Consider the following 15,248-nt stretch of genomic DNA (forward strand, 5'->3'; position numbering starts at 1 on the left):
TGAGTCACACATTTAAATTCAGCCGTGGTGAAACAGCGTTGGCAGGTCTCAGGAAAGGGGGGGGGGATCACAGCTACATTTTCTCTTTTGACCAGCGCTGCATAACATCTGCACGAACAGCTTCTAATGAGTGCCGAGCAGTCAGAGTCATTTAATATGAACACATTCTGGTTTGGACTCGTGTTTAAAAGGGACGAGCAAATACTTTACCTAATGGACTTTAATACGAGCAGGGTGGCCTTTTACTGTAAAGTAAAACCTGACTCAGGGAAATGTTGTCTTTGTCGCATTCAGGTGTTACGTAAACGATAGCATTGCCTACACATATCAGGCCATTAAGGACTCAGAGTTTTTTATTTGATAGACCTTCTTGTTAATTTCTCTTGTCATATGGATTTTTCTTTATTGCTCAAACATCCTGGGTCTTTACAGTATTCTGCAGGTATCAAAGTACACAAACACACACAGAAAACACAACAGCACGACAGGTCACATGATCCTCCCCAGCAACCCACGGTATTAAGGCCTTTTTTCATTTCATTTTTTCAAATTACTGTCCAATAATACCCCTCCATTAATGAATCTGAGGCAGCTACCCAACATTTTAGTGAATTTCCACTCTGATGTTTCAGTTTGAGGCTTTAATCACCCAGAGTTTGATTCAGTCCTCATATTAAGGCAGTCTTCCATATTATAATCCTGGCTGCGTTAAGGAAGCCTGAGAGAATCAACCCACACTGAGCCAGCTGGGAGAACAGATGTATAATAACGTGGCTAATCCGACAACTATGTTTAATTTTATTGATCACAATTTTTATTTCTCAACATAAAAATCTAAAAACGACCTCCCCACAATAACAGGAATACACTTATCATGTGTGTTACTTGATTTTTTTTAATTATTAGTAACGGTTTGTTAAGGGGCAGGTGAGTTGTTGTTGTTTTTGGCAACTAATCCAAGGACAATAAAAGTACTGTATCCTAGAGAAGTTAGATATAGCCTGATATGTTTTTACTCTGTGCCATAGTGCTCCAGTTAATTACATTGCATGACATGTCACTTGTTAGACACTTTTATCCAAAGCGACTTACATACTCAATACTGTGGGCAATCCCCACAGGAGCAATTTGGGGTGAAGTGTCTTGCCCAGGGACACAACGACATGCTGACTGCAGTGGGGTTTGAACCTGTGACCCCCTGATTCGAACACCAACGCACAACCCACTGCGCCACACGCCTCCTTAATTATAGTATACTTAGTTAATCCAAAAACACATCGATATGTATTAATCCACAGCTGAAATTAGTCCACTATAAGTATTTTCTTAACATAAAATGTTCTACAGTGCCCGGCTGTTTTAATGTTTTTTGTTTGTGTGTGGGTTACACTGTAGCCTTGTAATTAACAAACTCTCACATTTTGTTTTTTAAGTGTAACCAACCTTTTAACTCCTGACTAAAAGCTCTAAATGACGATTCAAATGAGTTTTTACTTTGGGAATTAAATAAATGTGGAGAAATACTGAATGCTATAGCCTTAAAACTGACTTCAGCCAAAGAATTCTGCCATTTGTATCTAGATTTTGAGCTTCCCTTAGGTTAACGACCCCCTATAAAGCTCCAGAAATCTACTGAGTATCTCATTGTCCCCAGTAATAACTGACTGTGAATTAAAGGATTTTTAGCATAAAAGAGTGCATTTCTTGCTTCTTTCCAAGGAGTCACTCCAAATTACTCATGGATGTGTGTTTATTGGTATTTCTGAATCTCTCAGCACTTTCTCTTTCACACTTAAAGCTGAGGGTCTCCGTTTGAGGCTTTAAAATAAAGCTGTACATTTGAAGGACAGTTTAGAATAAATATACTCCTCATGTCCTCAACGCCTGTTGGGAGTGTGGACCAAAGCACGTTTGAACATCTGGAGTGGATCAGAGATCGTTAGGCTCCACACCCTTTTCTATAATGGTTTTCTTGAGACAAAAATGCTCATTCTCGATCATAAGTCTTCATTGTCCTTTAATCACTCTGTCATGTGTCAGCTTCCCCCCCCCCCCCCCCCCTCCTGGGATGTTGCTGTGCACTGCTCTACTTTTCACTCCTGCAGCTTCCTCATTCTGCATGACTCAAATCTTGCACAAAAAGTCTGTTTTTCTGCAGCTGCGAGGAATGTTTTAGAAGCAAAGGGAGAACGACAGTGGCCTGTTAGGCATGTGTGGGAAGAACATACATGACTGACTGAGTCTTTAAATCAGAACTGGTTAAGCAGGTAACCGTGGGCTGTGATTAGTGAGTTTCGTCAGAGAGACTTCCTGTGAGCTTCAAACTACTCTGGTTTTAGTTTCAGAGCTGCGAACACAAAGGAGGCTCAGGCTGATTAGATTGTCTCTTAATCACTTAATCCCATTTGTCCCATAGTTGTTGGATCATTTCCATCTAAAGGTATTTTTGTTGACAAACGCAATTTTTCTTCTTACATTTATCAATAGTTTTATAGTTTACAGACAGCTGATAGCTTGGCTTTTTAATAAATGACTTTCTCCCCTGCCAACCATCTCTCCTCTTCTCCACAAACACAGTCAAGCTCGCAGGTGTCAGCAAGAGAGAAACCGGAAGTGAGCTGTTTTGCCTTTGTGTTGAGGTATGTGTGTTTATTTCATTGTTTTTTATTCATTCTGTTGGCTTGTGGTTGTGTGTTGCTTTTATTGGTTTACTCTGTGTGCTTTTTTGCTTGAATTATTTGTATTGCCTTTTATTGTATGTTCGTTTTTTACCTTTTAATATTTGTCAATTACTTTGGGTTGCCTTTGGTTATGAAATGTGTTGATTGAATACATTTGCCCTATTTTGCATTTGGAAAACAACTATAGGATCTCGTAAATGAAACAAAATAAGCTTAGATTCAGAACGTTTTTGTATTATAATGAAATTACCCATTTTGCATAAAGAGTACTTTTACTGCTGATACTTTAATAGTGTGCTACTTATGTGATTTTATTTAAGTACACAGGATTTTACACTTTGATTTTGCTATTTTAACTTAAGTAAAACTCAACTTTGCTCTTCTTTCATCACTGCTCAAACACATATTTGTATAGTTAGATTTAGATTAGATCAAATGTACTTATTTGATCCTAAATTAGGATTTATTTTTGTAACGGTAGCATGTAAACAGAAAAATAAACAAAGAGACAGCTAATTTACTGTATGTACAAATTAACAATACAAAAAATACATATCTAAAGAGTATTTCCAGATTACACAACATACAAATATACAGAATAAATTAGTAATACACTATTATAGAATAACCTACTATTAAATACACTATAAACAAAAATATACATACATAATAACGTGTGCAAAGTAGTTGCCGTTTTAAATACAATTGTTCTTTAAATGCATTGAGGCACAATGTTTATTGTAAACTATAAACAGTTTTATTTTGAAAGCCCATCACCGGAAGTGTTGTTTCCAGCTTGACATTTAAAAGCGGAGAGGAGATCTTTGGTTTCGAAACAGCGGCAGACTGACAGCTCCTCTCGGCTGCCACGAGCAGAGGAATTTATTTTTTTACTTTGTATCCAATATATTTTTTAATCACCAGCTCTCCACACGGATATATTATTGTATTTTATTTATTTATTTGTTGTTTATCCGGCGCAGCCTCAGAGCGGCTCTCCATGATGAGCATCACTCGGCTGGAGACCTGAGCAGTGTTCGGGTCTGGAGAGAAGAAGATGCCTCATGGACCGCTCCATCACCGCCGCCAGTGCGCAAAGTCAGGGCATCCCAGCCTCAGAATAACGCAGAAATGCCGAGGTTTAGCGCCAGATGGGTGGTGTTGCTGGTGCTGATTCTCCTGGTCGGTGCTTTCTTCTACTGCGAGTATCTCATCTACTTCCCCACCATACTCAAGTGTGCCTGGCCGAAGATCAGCCATGCTCGAGGCGGTGGAGAGGGCATCGACGGCCGGCCGCTGGACTCCACATCTGTCCGCGCCATGGTGCTGTCTGACACCCACCTCCTGGGAGCCGTGGGGGGACACTGGTTTGACAAGCTGAGGAGGTAGGGGTTGTCATTTTTTTTTTCTCCATGCAATCCATCACTCTTCTTTTATCGTCTGTGCTCAGGGCTCTGCAGGAGTGTAAACAAAAACAAGCCATAACGCTTACTTGTTGTCTCCAAACACGCACAGGGAATGGCAGATGGAGAGGGCTTTCCAGACCGCTTTGTGGCTGCTCAAGCCCGAAATAGTGTTTATTCTCGGGGATATTTTCGACGAAGGCAAGTGGAGCTCGCAGAAGGTAAGCTTTTTCTCTTTGTGCTTTGTCTGCAAACCCACTGTGCTTATGATGAGGATGAGGATGATGATGGTGGTGGTGGTGGAAGAGCAGAGGCCGATCATCATCATTTTGTAACATCCAGGCCTGCAGGTTTAAAAAGAAAACATTAACAACAACAGCATGAATCCTCTCATCCCAACATGCATCAGGCTTTGTGATTAAAAACCTCCTCTGGGAATTCTCACTCATTACTGGACTGTCAAATGGTGATCTGTCAACTCAGAGGAAAGCCTCATTAAAACAGAAAACAAAGCGTTCAGACTGTAAAATCTGCACTAATCTACTCTGTTTCCCTGTCAGCTTCCTCATTCATTTTCACTCTTGGCTGACAGCTCTTGTGTAATTTGTATTCTGGATGTTTTGCAAGAGGAAGGACACAAAGCTTTTGAATTTGCAGATGGGGAAATACATCAAGTGGTTCTGCTTCTAAATGTTTTCATCAGGGACCCATGTGTCAATTATATTCTAGACTGATTTGAAACAAATAAAGAAATGCTTGTTGAAAGTTACAAGAACAAGTTGCTTGTTTTGTTTGAAATCGGGCTGCAACTATCTTCATTGTCTATTAATCTGTCAGGTATTTTCTTGATTAATCATTAGTCCACACCTCATCAAATAGTGATACACACCTTCCAGGACCTTAAACAAACAGCTTCAAAGTGCTCTTGTCTCAGAAATTGTTCACAGAAAAAGCAGAAAATCCTCCTTAAAACCAACAAATACAAGACCTGTTTAAAAATGCATTTATTCTAACAGTGAGGGGACTAATCTTTGTTGATGTTTCCTCTTGGAGGAATCAAAGCTTTGAATTTGCAAAATTATGATTTGTACTTAAAGTAGGGCAACTCGCAACTCAGGATTATTTTTCAGTTTTGACTGAATTTGTCTGTTTGAATGTCTTCAAACTCGAAGGGTTGTCTTCAAATTGCCTTGACCAAAACCCAAATATAACGAGCCCTATTATGCTTTTTTGGTTTTCACTTTCCTGTAGTGTGTTATATAGTATAGGTTTTAGTGACTCCTTTGTTTACTTCTGTAACATAGTGACATCACTATGTAATATTAGGGCTTCTATTGGCTAGCACTCCAACACACTGTACGTGATAGGCTAAGGGGCGGGACATCTCTAAGCTCTTGACCAATCAGGGGGTTAAAAGAGGTGCTGCAGCTCAGGCAGTATGAGAATAATAAATACATGTTTGAACATTAAAGCATGGAGACAGGAGAGGCACAAAATACAAATACGAACCCTTTAAACATTTTACAAAAAAATAAGAAAATGCATATTACATAACGTAATTTACAATTTTGCCGGATAATTGACTTCAAAGATGACTCGATTATTATTAAAATAATGTAAATTAATCATCTGTCAGTCAGCCCTAATTAAAACCAGCCTCAGGAGTCATTTAGAGAAATCAGTATGAAAACATCTCGTAGCTCTGATGTAATTAAAGGCCTCCTGTGAGCGTCTTCAGCCCCTGAGGTTCAACACTGGCTCTGAATCAAAGCTAAGTCACCCATGGGGGCTGCGGGGTGACCCTCAGAGATCCCATTAACTCTCATGAGCTTCCCAGAGGACTGTTGTCTTATTAACGGCTTTGCTGAACCCGTGTGTTTGTGTTGTTGTTGTTTCTCTCTCTGCAGCACTGGGAGGACGACGTGCGGCGCTTCCATAGGATGTTCAGACACTCGGCTGAAACAGAACTGGTTGTGCTGGTTGGAAATCACGACATCGGCTTCCATTATGAGTAAGAGCAGTTTTTCCTATTGTTCAACCTTTAGTCTAATAAACCGCCTGATCAGGTTCAGGTTAATCAGGATAACAATGTGAAGAGTTCAGGGAGTGTGTCACGTTAGCTGCCAGAAAAATGTCAACAAAACCCTCCTCCTATTGCAGCGACTCAGCAAACAGTGAGAACAAAAGGACTGTCCATAACCTTCAAGGATATATTTGCTAATGATGCAATAAAGAGGTTCATAGATACCTCTGAGGTCACTGAGGTGTTTAGTTTTCGGACGTCATTATGTTTTGTATATTGTCAGAAAACCAAAAAGCAAGGAAAGTTAATTTACAAAGCACATTCCAGCAACAAAGCATTTTAAAAGTGTTCTATTAAAATATCTAAAGCATCAGGACAAAGTGCTAAAAAAACAACCCAAAGGACAAGAGAATACAAAAGGACTCAAGGTTACATAGCATAATACAGTTACACAATGCAAGACTAGACATCACAGTTGCAGTGTAAAAAATAAGTGATTGATTAAAAAGTCAGCTGCAAACACAAAGTATTCATCTTTGGTTTACTCTAAGAAGATTGTTTATTTTAAGGGAGTTGGTTCCAGATATACGTTGCCTATGTAAAAATAAAAGCTTCACCTGACATTATAATGCTTTACTTGTACCACAGAGGTCTTTATTATACATTATGCTTATTTTAGAGCCTGTATTGGATGTCATATTGTGCCCCCCCCTCCCCCTCTGTATGTAGTGGCAAAAGTAAATACCAAAGGACTCATAAAAACATCCTGCAGTTCAGTATTCGATGCCTGGTTTTCAGAAATGTGGGAAAATGCAGACATACAGTATGTGCTCTGATCAGACTCTGTTGGAACGAGAAGACGTGAAAGACTGAGCAGCAGGTTCCTTGTATTGTTGTTGTTTGTTTACGTTGTGACGAGCGTGTTGTGTCTCCCTGCAGGATGGACTGGTTCAAGCTGCAGCGCTTCGAGAAGGTCTTCAACGCCTCCTCCACCAGGATCGTCACCAAAAAGGGAGTCAAGTGAGTGACAAGAGGATGCAATTCACACGATAACCCTGCAGGAATTTAACTCAGAAGGCTTGAAGGTCACAGGTTTAATCCACTGAGTCAGTCTATTATAGAACAACGTGATTTAATAAAAGAAAACAGGCCGTGAAGTGTTCTACTTACAGGTACATGACAAATTGCATCACTGTGTTCACACTGTGCTGCTGCAGCAAACCTACTTTTTATCAAGACACTTATTTTTGTCACAGTCCTGAAAGTCCTTCAAGTTTGTCCTTGATTTCCTGAAAGCAATTTAATTAGGTTTCTATTGCGAATAAAGTAGTTTGAAGGATTTCTCCAGTTTGGAAACAGATGGAGAAAAGCAGTGTCTTACTGTGAACGTGGGCAGCAGCAACATGCATTTAATCCTCCTAAAAAAATGCCCATCTAAAAAGAATCTGCTGAGGTGTACACTATATTTATCATATTTTCACTGCCTTACATCACGTCAGCCATCCCTAACTGACAGGGACCTGGAACCCTTACCTATGCACCAGACTCCTTGGAGAAAAACAGTCCTTTTACTTTGTCAAAAACTGAAGTTGCCGGACTTTCCAGCATCGATGACTTAGCGTGTTTGTGTTATTGTGCGATTTAGTTGAATCTAAACTAACCCTTTGAAACACCAAAGTAAGACAAACACACTAACTGATCAAGACAGCAGTACAAAAGCATCTCCCATGATCTGTGAAGTCAAATTGTTGATTTTGTCAATGGAGTCATGGTGTTTGTTAAGAAAACATACATGGATATAAAGGCTTCTCTTCCCCGTCGGAAAGGGCTGTCTGACGGGGAGATGAAGTGGTGAAAATATTTGAAATACAAACTGATATTGATTTATTTATGTGGCCAGAAAGCATCCCCCTGCTGCCCCTGTCCATAGCAATACAATGCATAATTTAGTATCGACTGTACTTGAATTTTTTGTGGAAATATTGCCTTATTTTTTCATTGTTACAATAGTCTTTTAAAAAAGATATGTCCTCTTTCTTTGTCTGTATGCACCAGTTATACTAAGAACATTCCTCGTATGTTTAACCAACCTGGTTATAAACCCAATTCTGATTTTGATGTGTGCTAGTACTCCTGAGCTACCTAATCTCATACTGACTCTGGATAAGTACCTCATATAACCCCTCCTAAAAACATCCGAACCAGCTCTTTAAAGCACCCAGAATTAAAACAGCATAATATGATTAATCTCTGCAGCTCTTTTGGACTTTGTGCCAGAGTTACTGAGTTTATTTCCTCCCTTTGCTCAGCTTCCTGCTGGTGAACAGCGTGGCGCTGCACGGCGACGGGTGTCCCATCTGCCAGTCTGTGGAGAAGGAGCTGATCAAACTCTCCAGAGACCTCAACTGTTCTCTTCAGGTGAGGAGGAAACATCTCTCACACACTGTTACGCTGTCAGCACCTGCAACACACTCGTGAAAAAACACACTTATATCCAAAGCTATACGCCGTACCTGCAGCAGGTGTTGAGTCCTTTTTAAAGACACCTTAAAGCGGAGGCTAAACGCTTTTCTGTCGTCCTGCAAACAGCACAAATCTTAAAATAGAAAGAATGGGGAGATGTGAAATAAGAGGGATTTTTGAGGACGCATGGTGAGTTTGTGTACAAGACAAACGATGAATTGTTTATGTCGTCTTTTCTGCAGAACTCGGGCAGCTGTGAGGGATCGCAGACGTACCCGCCCACCCCCCCCATCATGTTGCAGGTAAACTGCAGCTTCACTTTACTTACTGCATGTACTCAGACTCAGATCCTGTGCTCAAGTCAAAGTAGAACCATCAAGTCCTTTCACACTGTTTTATCATATCATATTATTATTTTCTGTATCATCAACAATTACAATTAAGAGCATTTCAATGTTGTTATTCAACATAGAACTAATGTGAGATACATACACTAGTATACCAAATCCTTTACTCAAGTAGAAGTAGAAATACCATAATTTGGATACAATTTGGGATGGATACAATCTTTAAAATACTCCATTACAAGTCAAATTCCTGCATTTTTTTTTTACTTAAAGGTGGGGTAGGTAAGTTTGAGAAACCGGCTCGAGATACACTTTTTGTTATATTCCATGGAATGCTCTTAACATCCCGATAGCAATGAATATCTTAAGTGCTTTGACAAAAAATCCATAAAAAAATGTTATCTGTGGAAGCCGTAGTACTGTAAAAAGCACGACCAATCATTTTAGCCGGCCCAGCTAAAATAACTGGATGGCCTACCTGCCTGTCAGCCTTCCATCTGTGCACAAACTTATCTCGTGCCCTCATTGGTCATGTGCGCGTTCGTGTGTGTTGGAGGAGGGGCTCTGTAAGGAAGTGGCAGATTTTTTCCGGTTGTGTATTTTCAAATTCTAGCGATCTCGAGCTGGTTTCTCCAAAATGACCTACCCCACCTTTAAGTAAGAATACAGAAGTATTATCAGCAAAATGTTCTTTAATTATAAAATGTAAAAGTACCAACTCTGCAGCATGTCTCCTTTCTCATTTATATATTAAAACATATCTTTACTTTCTTCATAATTAACAATTACACATCAAGGCATGTGTAAAGTAAGGGTACAAAGTAGCACACAATGGAAATACTCAAGTAACGTACCAGTTTGTCAAAATCGTACAGCAGAGTAAATGTACTGTCACCACTGCATGTGTGTCTGTAGATTAGTGCTGAATTAATGAAAGGATTAATGAAATCTTGATATAATACTCACAAACTCTGTGAATCAAATGCTTCACTGGTCACTGGATTGTTCCTCATTAACTGTTTTACAAATTCATTTACTTCTGAATCCAAATTCCCTTTATTCCCAGGCTGTTTCCTTTGCTTGTCGTCATAAACTCCCACTGCTGAAGCTCCATATTGTCTTTAAGGCATGTGGATTCTGTCTCACATTGTTTTCACTAGAGAGGCTTCCTTCATAGCCAGAATAAACATTGCAGCGACCAGCAGCTGTTTTAATGTACACACACACACACACACACACACACACACACACACACACACACACACACACACACACACACACACACGCACACACACACACACACACATACACACACACACACACACGCACACGCACACGCACACACACACACACACGCACACGCACACGCACACACACACGCACGCACGCACGCACACACATGTGAATATTGTGTTAAGACAAATTCAAACATTTCCAAACCAACCCTGTAAACATTTACTCAACTGAGCAAAGACAATGTGAGCAGCTGATTTATTGTGTGCATTAATTTGTTGAGTAGAAATGTGTTCCTGTTTCTCTAATGTGGATCCATCTGTTTGTTGTCTCTGTAAATCAAATCCCTTCTGGTTTCCACAGCTCCATCTCCTGGCAGGTTTAGTTCAGACAAGCTGAAGCAATGACGTTCAAATCAATCGTTGACAACTCAATTTCTGTTGATTGACTCATTTATTATTTTACTCATTTAGCACAAAAGCTTTTCCAGATCTGGACGTTTTTCCGAACAGTTTCTCTGCTGCTTCTTTTTGTGTGAGAATCAGAAATCACTAAGTTTACACATACCAGGAATTTGTCTTGGTGTACACGGTGAACACATAAACACAGTTAAAGAAGATAAAGATTTTTTCAACTTGTATACCTTAAAGGTGGGGTAGGTAAGTTTGAGAAACCGGCTCGAGATACACTTTTTGTTATATTCCATGGAATGCTCTTAACATCCCGATAGCAATGAATATCTTAAGTGCTTTGACAACAAATCCATAAAAAAATGTCATCTGTGGAAGCCGTAGTACTGTAAAAAGCACGACCAATCATTTTAGCCGGCCCGGCTAAAATAACTGGATGGCCTACCTGCCTGTCAGCCTTCCATCTGTGCACAAACTTATCTCGTGCCCTCATTGGTCATGTGCGCGATCGTGTGTGTTGGAGGAGGGGCTCTATAAGGAAGTGGCAGATTTTTTCCGGTTGTGTATTTTCAAATTCTAGCGCACTCGAGCTGGTTTCTCCAAAATTACCTACCCCACCTTTAAGATATAGAAAATGATTTGTAGCACTTCATAGAGCACATGTGTCAAACTCAAGGCCCGGGGGCCAAATCAGGCCCTTGGTGGATTTAATTTCGGCCCGCAGGATAATTTTTAATTACTATTAGATCTGGCCCGCCGGTATATTGCACGCACACCTTCACTCAATCCTGAGGGTTTCCTCATCTCAGAGCCTGAGCCCAAACATTGATGAACTTGCACCCAAGATGAGATGCCAAGTATCTGGCTTCAACTAGCATCACAGAGCAGCACACTGAGTTTACATGGATGCACTTTTTTTTCTAGTGGCAACAGGGCAGGTTTGTTTTTTTCTTTGAGGGAAATTGTTTTTTTGAAGCTGTTGGCCTGTGGAAAAATGTAATCATAAGAAATGACTCTGGAAAAGCTGCAGATAGAGCCATAAGAAATGAATGCAACTGATTATTTAATGTTTAATGTTGTTTTTATAGGCAATAATTTAAGCTTTGTTAGTTCCAGGTTTAATATGTGCAATAAGTTCATTTCAATAAGTTCTGCAATAAACATTGAACCAGTCCGGCCCTCGACTAGTACCGATTTTTTTATTTTGGCCCACTGTGTATTTGAGCTTGACAACCCTGCATTAGAGTTTTGCTAATGAAAACATAATATAAGACAAATGTAGAATACAAAATAAAAAACAAAAGTAGTCATTTGTACATATGTTTGCTGTTGTCCCGCTCTTTTTGGAATAAAATAGCCCACTTAGTCTTCTCTCTAACTCTGGGATGTCACCCTTGCATAACAAAATAACATGATTTTTAATTTTCAATATTTATGTTTTTAATGAATGTTGCCCCTCTTTCCTATCCTTATTACTTTTTGTGTTATTTTCATGCCTTGTTTTTCTATATTTGACATGTCTTTTAGTTCTTAGCATACTGTACCTGTTGTTATTATTATTATTATTATTATTATTATTATTATTATTATTATTATTATTGTTATTAATATGATTGCTCAGTTTTATCTTGGAATATTTATTCTGTTATTTATTGTTGTTTTCTTTGTAATTTATTTTATTTTACATTTTTTAATTTCTTATAATTTGTTTAATTTCATCTTATATTTCTTTACTGTAATATAACGCCTTCTGAACTAGACCACATATACTGTATGGAGTATTATAATCAATGCTCCTCTGTCTGCAGCACTACCCTCTGTTCAGAGTGAGCGATGCCGGCTGCACGGGGCAGGACGCGGCTCCTCCTGAAGAGCGCCACCTGCTGTTCAGAGAGAAGTACGACGTGTTGTCTAAAGAGGCGTCCCAGAGGGTGAGGGTCTGCAGACACACAACATTATCCCTCCTTCTCTTACAGCACACATCTCCTCTGAAGCGGTTTTATCCAATTAAAACTCATTTTCAACATCCATAACATGCATCTGTTTGCAACTTATATATATCAATATTCCAATTACTTGTATGTAGACTATTCTGCACTATTTATATCCTATTTTATTTTATTTACTTGAAACTATTATCTGATTTATTGAGTTGCACTGTTGGAGGAGCCTGTGAACTAAGACCTTTAATTGTCATAACTACACTGTAGCTATGCACACATGACAATAAAAGCCTTGAACCTTGAATGCTTGAATGTTCATGTCAGAAATGTTCCCGTGTGATCAGATGATGAGCCGCGATGTGTTTTCTGTGCTCAGCTGCTGCAGTGGTTCAAGCCTCGCCTCATCCTCAGTGGACACACACACAGCGGATGTGAGGTTCTCCATGACAACAAGTACCCTGAAATCAGCGTGCCGTCCTTCAGCTGGAGGAACAGAAACAACCCCAGTTTCATCCTGGTGAGCAAAAAAAACACTCACCTCTCCATTCCCGAGTTCTCCTGATAAACTCCTTCCCTCATTTCATGACTTATGAGTTTGATCTGATCTCTGTAGTTATGCAAGTGTCTTGGATTACTTAGAAAAGATCTTTATAAATTCCTTATATTATTGTTATAGTAGAGAGTCAGTGAGGCAGGAGTAGTTTTAGGCTATGATATTTCTATGATCTCTGAGTTCTCTTTTGTCTTCTCCGAATATTAACCCCCTCTCCTGGCTCCTTACATTTGTGCCTACCATGGCCCCCCATACAGCAACATAACATTGCAATATGAATATCTACAATAAATAAACATGATGTGATTTAATGTTAAATAGTGTGGTGAGATTTCCTTTTTTTAAATATATTCTTGTGTCCTCCAAAATGTGTAACTATATCTGCAAAATGTCAAACCAACCTATCAAGCTCTGTTATAGGGGCAATACAAAATCAGAGATTGTATGTTTGAATAGTCAGATTAATATGAAAATGTGCAGCAAGGGAACCATAAGAAGTGTGTTTGGGACGCCCCCTGGTGGCCAAGGCCCTTTAAGCACCAAACAAATTGAAAAGCCAAACATTAAGTAGTGTGCGTTATAATTAGTATGTCTAAAATGTGGTTATTCTGATGTAGTGATAGTTTAATTTATCATGTAATTGTAAAGTATTATAAGGCTGTAGTCCTTAGTTTCTCAAATGCCAGGATTCTGATTTTATTTCAGCTTAATCACTTAAACATAACTAAAAATGAATATCATATATATACATGTAAATTGTTTTGGGCTCTGAGAAATTGAGAAATACATTTTCATATTTGTGTGCTGTTTTTATAGACTGAAAATGAATCAATAGATCAATTGAAAATAATGTTTTCTTTAGTTGCGTCCCATTTCTTCAAAATTCCAAGCAAATCTTAATATTGATGCAAAAATCTTGTAAACATCGACTCTTTGTTTTGCACTGCTTATCACCTCTAACTTCTATTATCTCCCTGTCTCCCCCCCCCCTCTCCTCTCAGGCCTCGGTGTCCCCCGGCAGCTTCGCCATGTCCAAGTGTTTCCTCCCGGAGGAGAGCACGGTGATCGGGGTGTACTGCTCGGCCGGCGGCTGCCTGCTGCTGCTGCTCCTCGCCCACTGTGTGTGGATGAAGGGCCTGCTGCAGTGCCTCAGCCTGCTGGGGAAGCACAAGTCTCTGTGAACTACATTTCCCAGAGTGCACCAGGAGAGCTCACTGGACTTAAATGTGAAGTTCCTCTACAAAGCTGTTTGTCCAAATGTTTTACGGCACTGTGAAGGACACTTATATATGTTTTAAATGTCTTAAAAAGACGTGTGATATTTATGAGAAAGCAGATGATTTTTGTGCCAAATTGTTGTTAAAAATCATATAGTGTTGGTTTTATATTCCTTGGGAGTGCCAAACGGGTAGAGATTATTGTAGCACAAGAAGCACAGAAAAGTAAAATATTGACTTTACAGTTAAACTGTGAGTATAAGGAAGCACAAATGTGCCATAAAGTAAGAACAAAAGGAACACAAAGTACATGTGTAAATGCTCACGGTCTGATTTCAGGTGGTAAAGTCAGTTTTTGTCTCTTCACTTTAATGTAAAAGCACATCTCACCTTTCCTCTCTGTCGTCTGATGATCTCCTCCCAGGTTCCTCGTTGTTTTTACTATGAAGCATATCTGAAAATATTTATTGCTGACTTTCTGTGCCAAATGTTTGTGAAGGTTTTTGCCAAATTTGTTGAAACTGTAAATAACAAATGAGAATCTTAAGGTCTGTTTTTAGCGATGTAATCTATCACCTGAAGCCATGTCACTTTATGGAAGAGAGATTATTTTGAGATGTTCTACACCAGCTGATGGATGTGATTGAAACACAAACCTGTATTTGTAACGCCAAATCATGTGAAATGAGAAAAATATTAAAATATTATTGGGCAAATGTCCCTGATATTGAGATATGATTCCTGCTTCCATTTGTCTCTTAGTGTTTGTATTAGAGCTGGATAATATGAGCTGGGAACTTATACATTTGTCAAAGGTTGGAAACATTGTGTCGCGAACTGTGAAATATCTTTGTGAGGTCATTATGTGTCAATTTAGCAAAAACAAAAAGCAGATTTTTTATAAGATTTTTGCATCAATATGAAGATTTACCTGGAATGTTCAAGAAATGGGAAGCAAGTACAAATAAAGTATTT

The 15,248-nt window shown here is 39.2% G+C and overlaps 1 protein-coding gene across 3 annotated transcripts; it reads left to right on the forward strand.

Annotated features, from left to right (window-relative positions):
* Positions 1-2,332: 2,332 nt before the first annotated feature.
* On the forward strand, positions 2,333-15,011 carry mppe1 (metallophosphoesterase 1). 3 transcript variants are annotated; one of them, XM_034153176.1, is made up of 11 exons: positions 2,333-2,440; positions 2,578-2,639; positions 3,665-4,066; positions 4,197-4,305; positions 5,992-6,095; positions 7,047-7,127; positions 8,417-8,525; positions 8,813-8,872; positions 12,369-12,491; positions 12,880-13,020; positions 14,058-15,011. In XM_034153176.1, exons 3-11 carry the CDS (start codon positions 3,813-3,815, stop codon positions 14,235-14,237), a joined length of 1,161 nt encoding a protein of 386 aa, XP_034009067.1. In that variant the 5' UTR covers positions 2,333-2,440; positions 2,578-2,639; positions 3,665-3,812; the 3' UTR covers positions 14,238-15,011. The 3 variants fall into 3 exon arrangements, with proteins under 3 accessions (XP_034009067.1, XP_034009066.1, XP_034009065.1); XM_034153175.1 differs by lacking the exon at positions 2,333-2,440 and having other exon boundaries at positions 2,511-2,639; positions 12,848-13,020; XM_034153174.1 differs by lacking the exon at positions 2,333-2,440 and having other exon boundaries at positions 2,515-2,639.
* The last annotated feature ends 237 nt before the right edge of the window (positions 15,012-15,248 follow it).

Source organism: Trematomus bernacchii, unplaced genomic scaffold (genome assembly GCF_902827165.1).
Source record: "Trematomus bernacchii unplaced genomic scaffold, fTreBer1.1, whole genome shotgun sequence".
In the NCBI taxonomy this organism is placed as follows: Eukaryota; Metazoa; Chordata; class Actinopteri; order Perciformes; family Nototheniidae; genus Trematomus; species Trematomus bernacchii.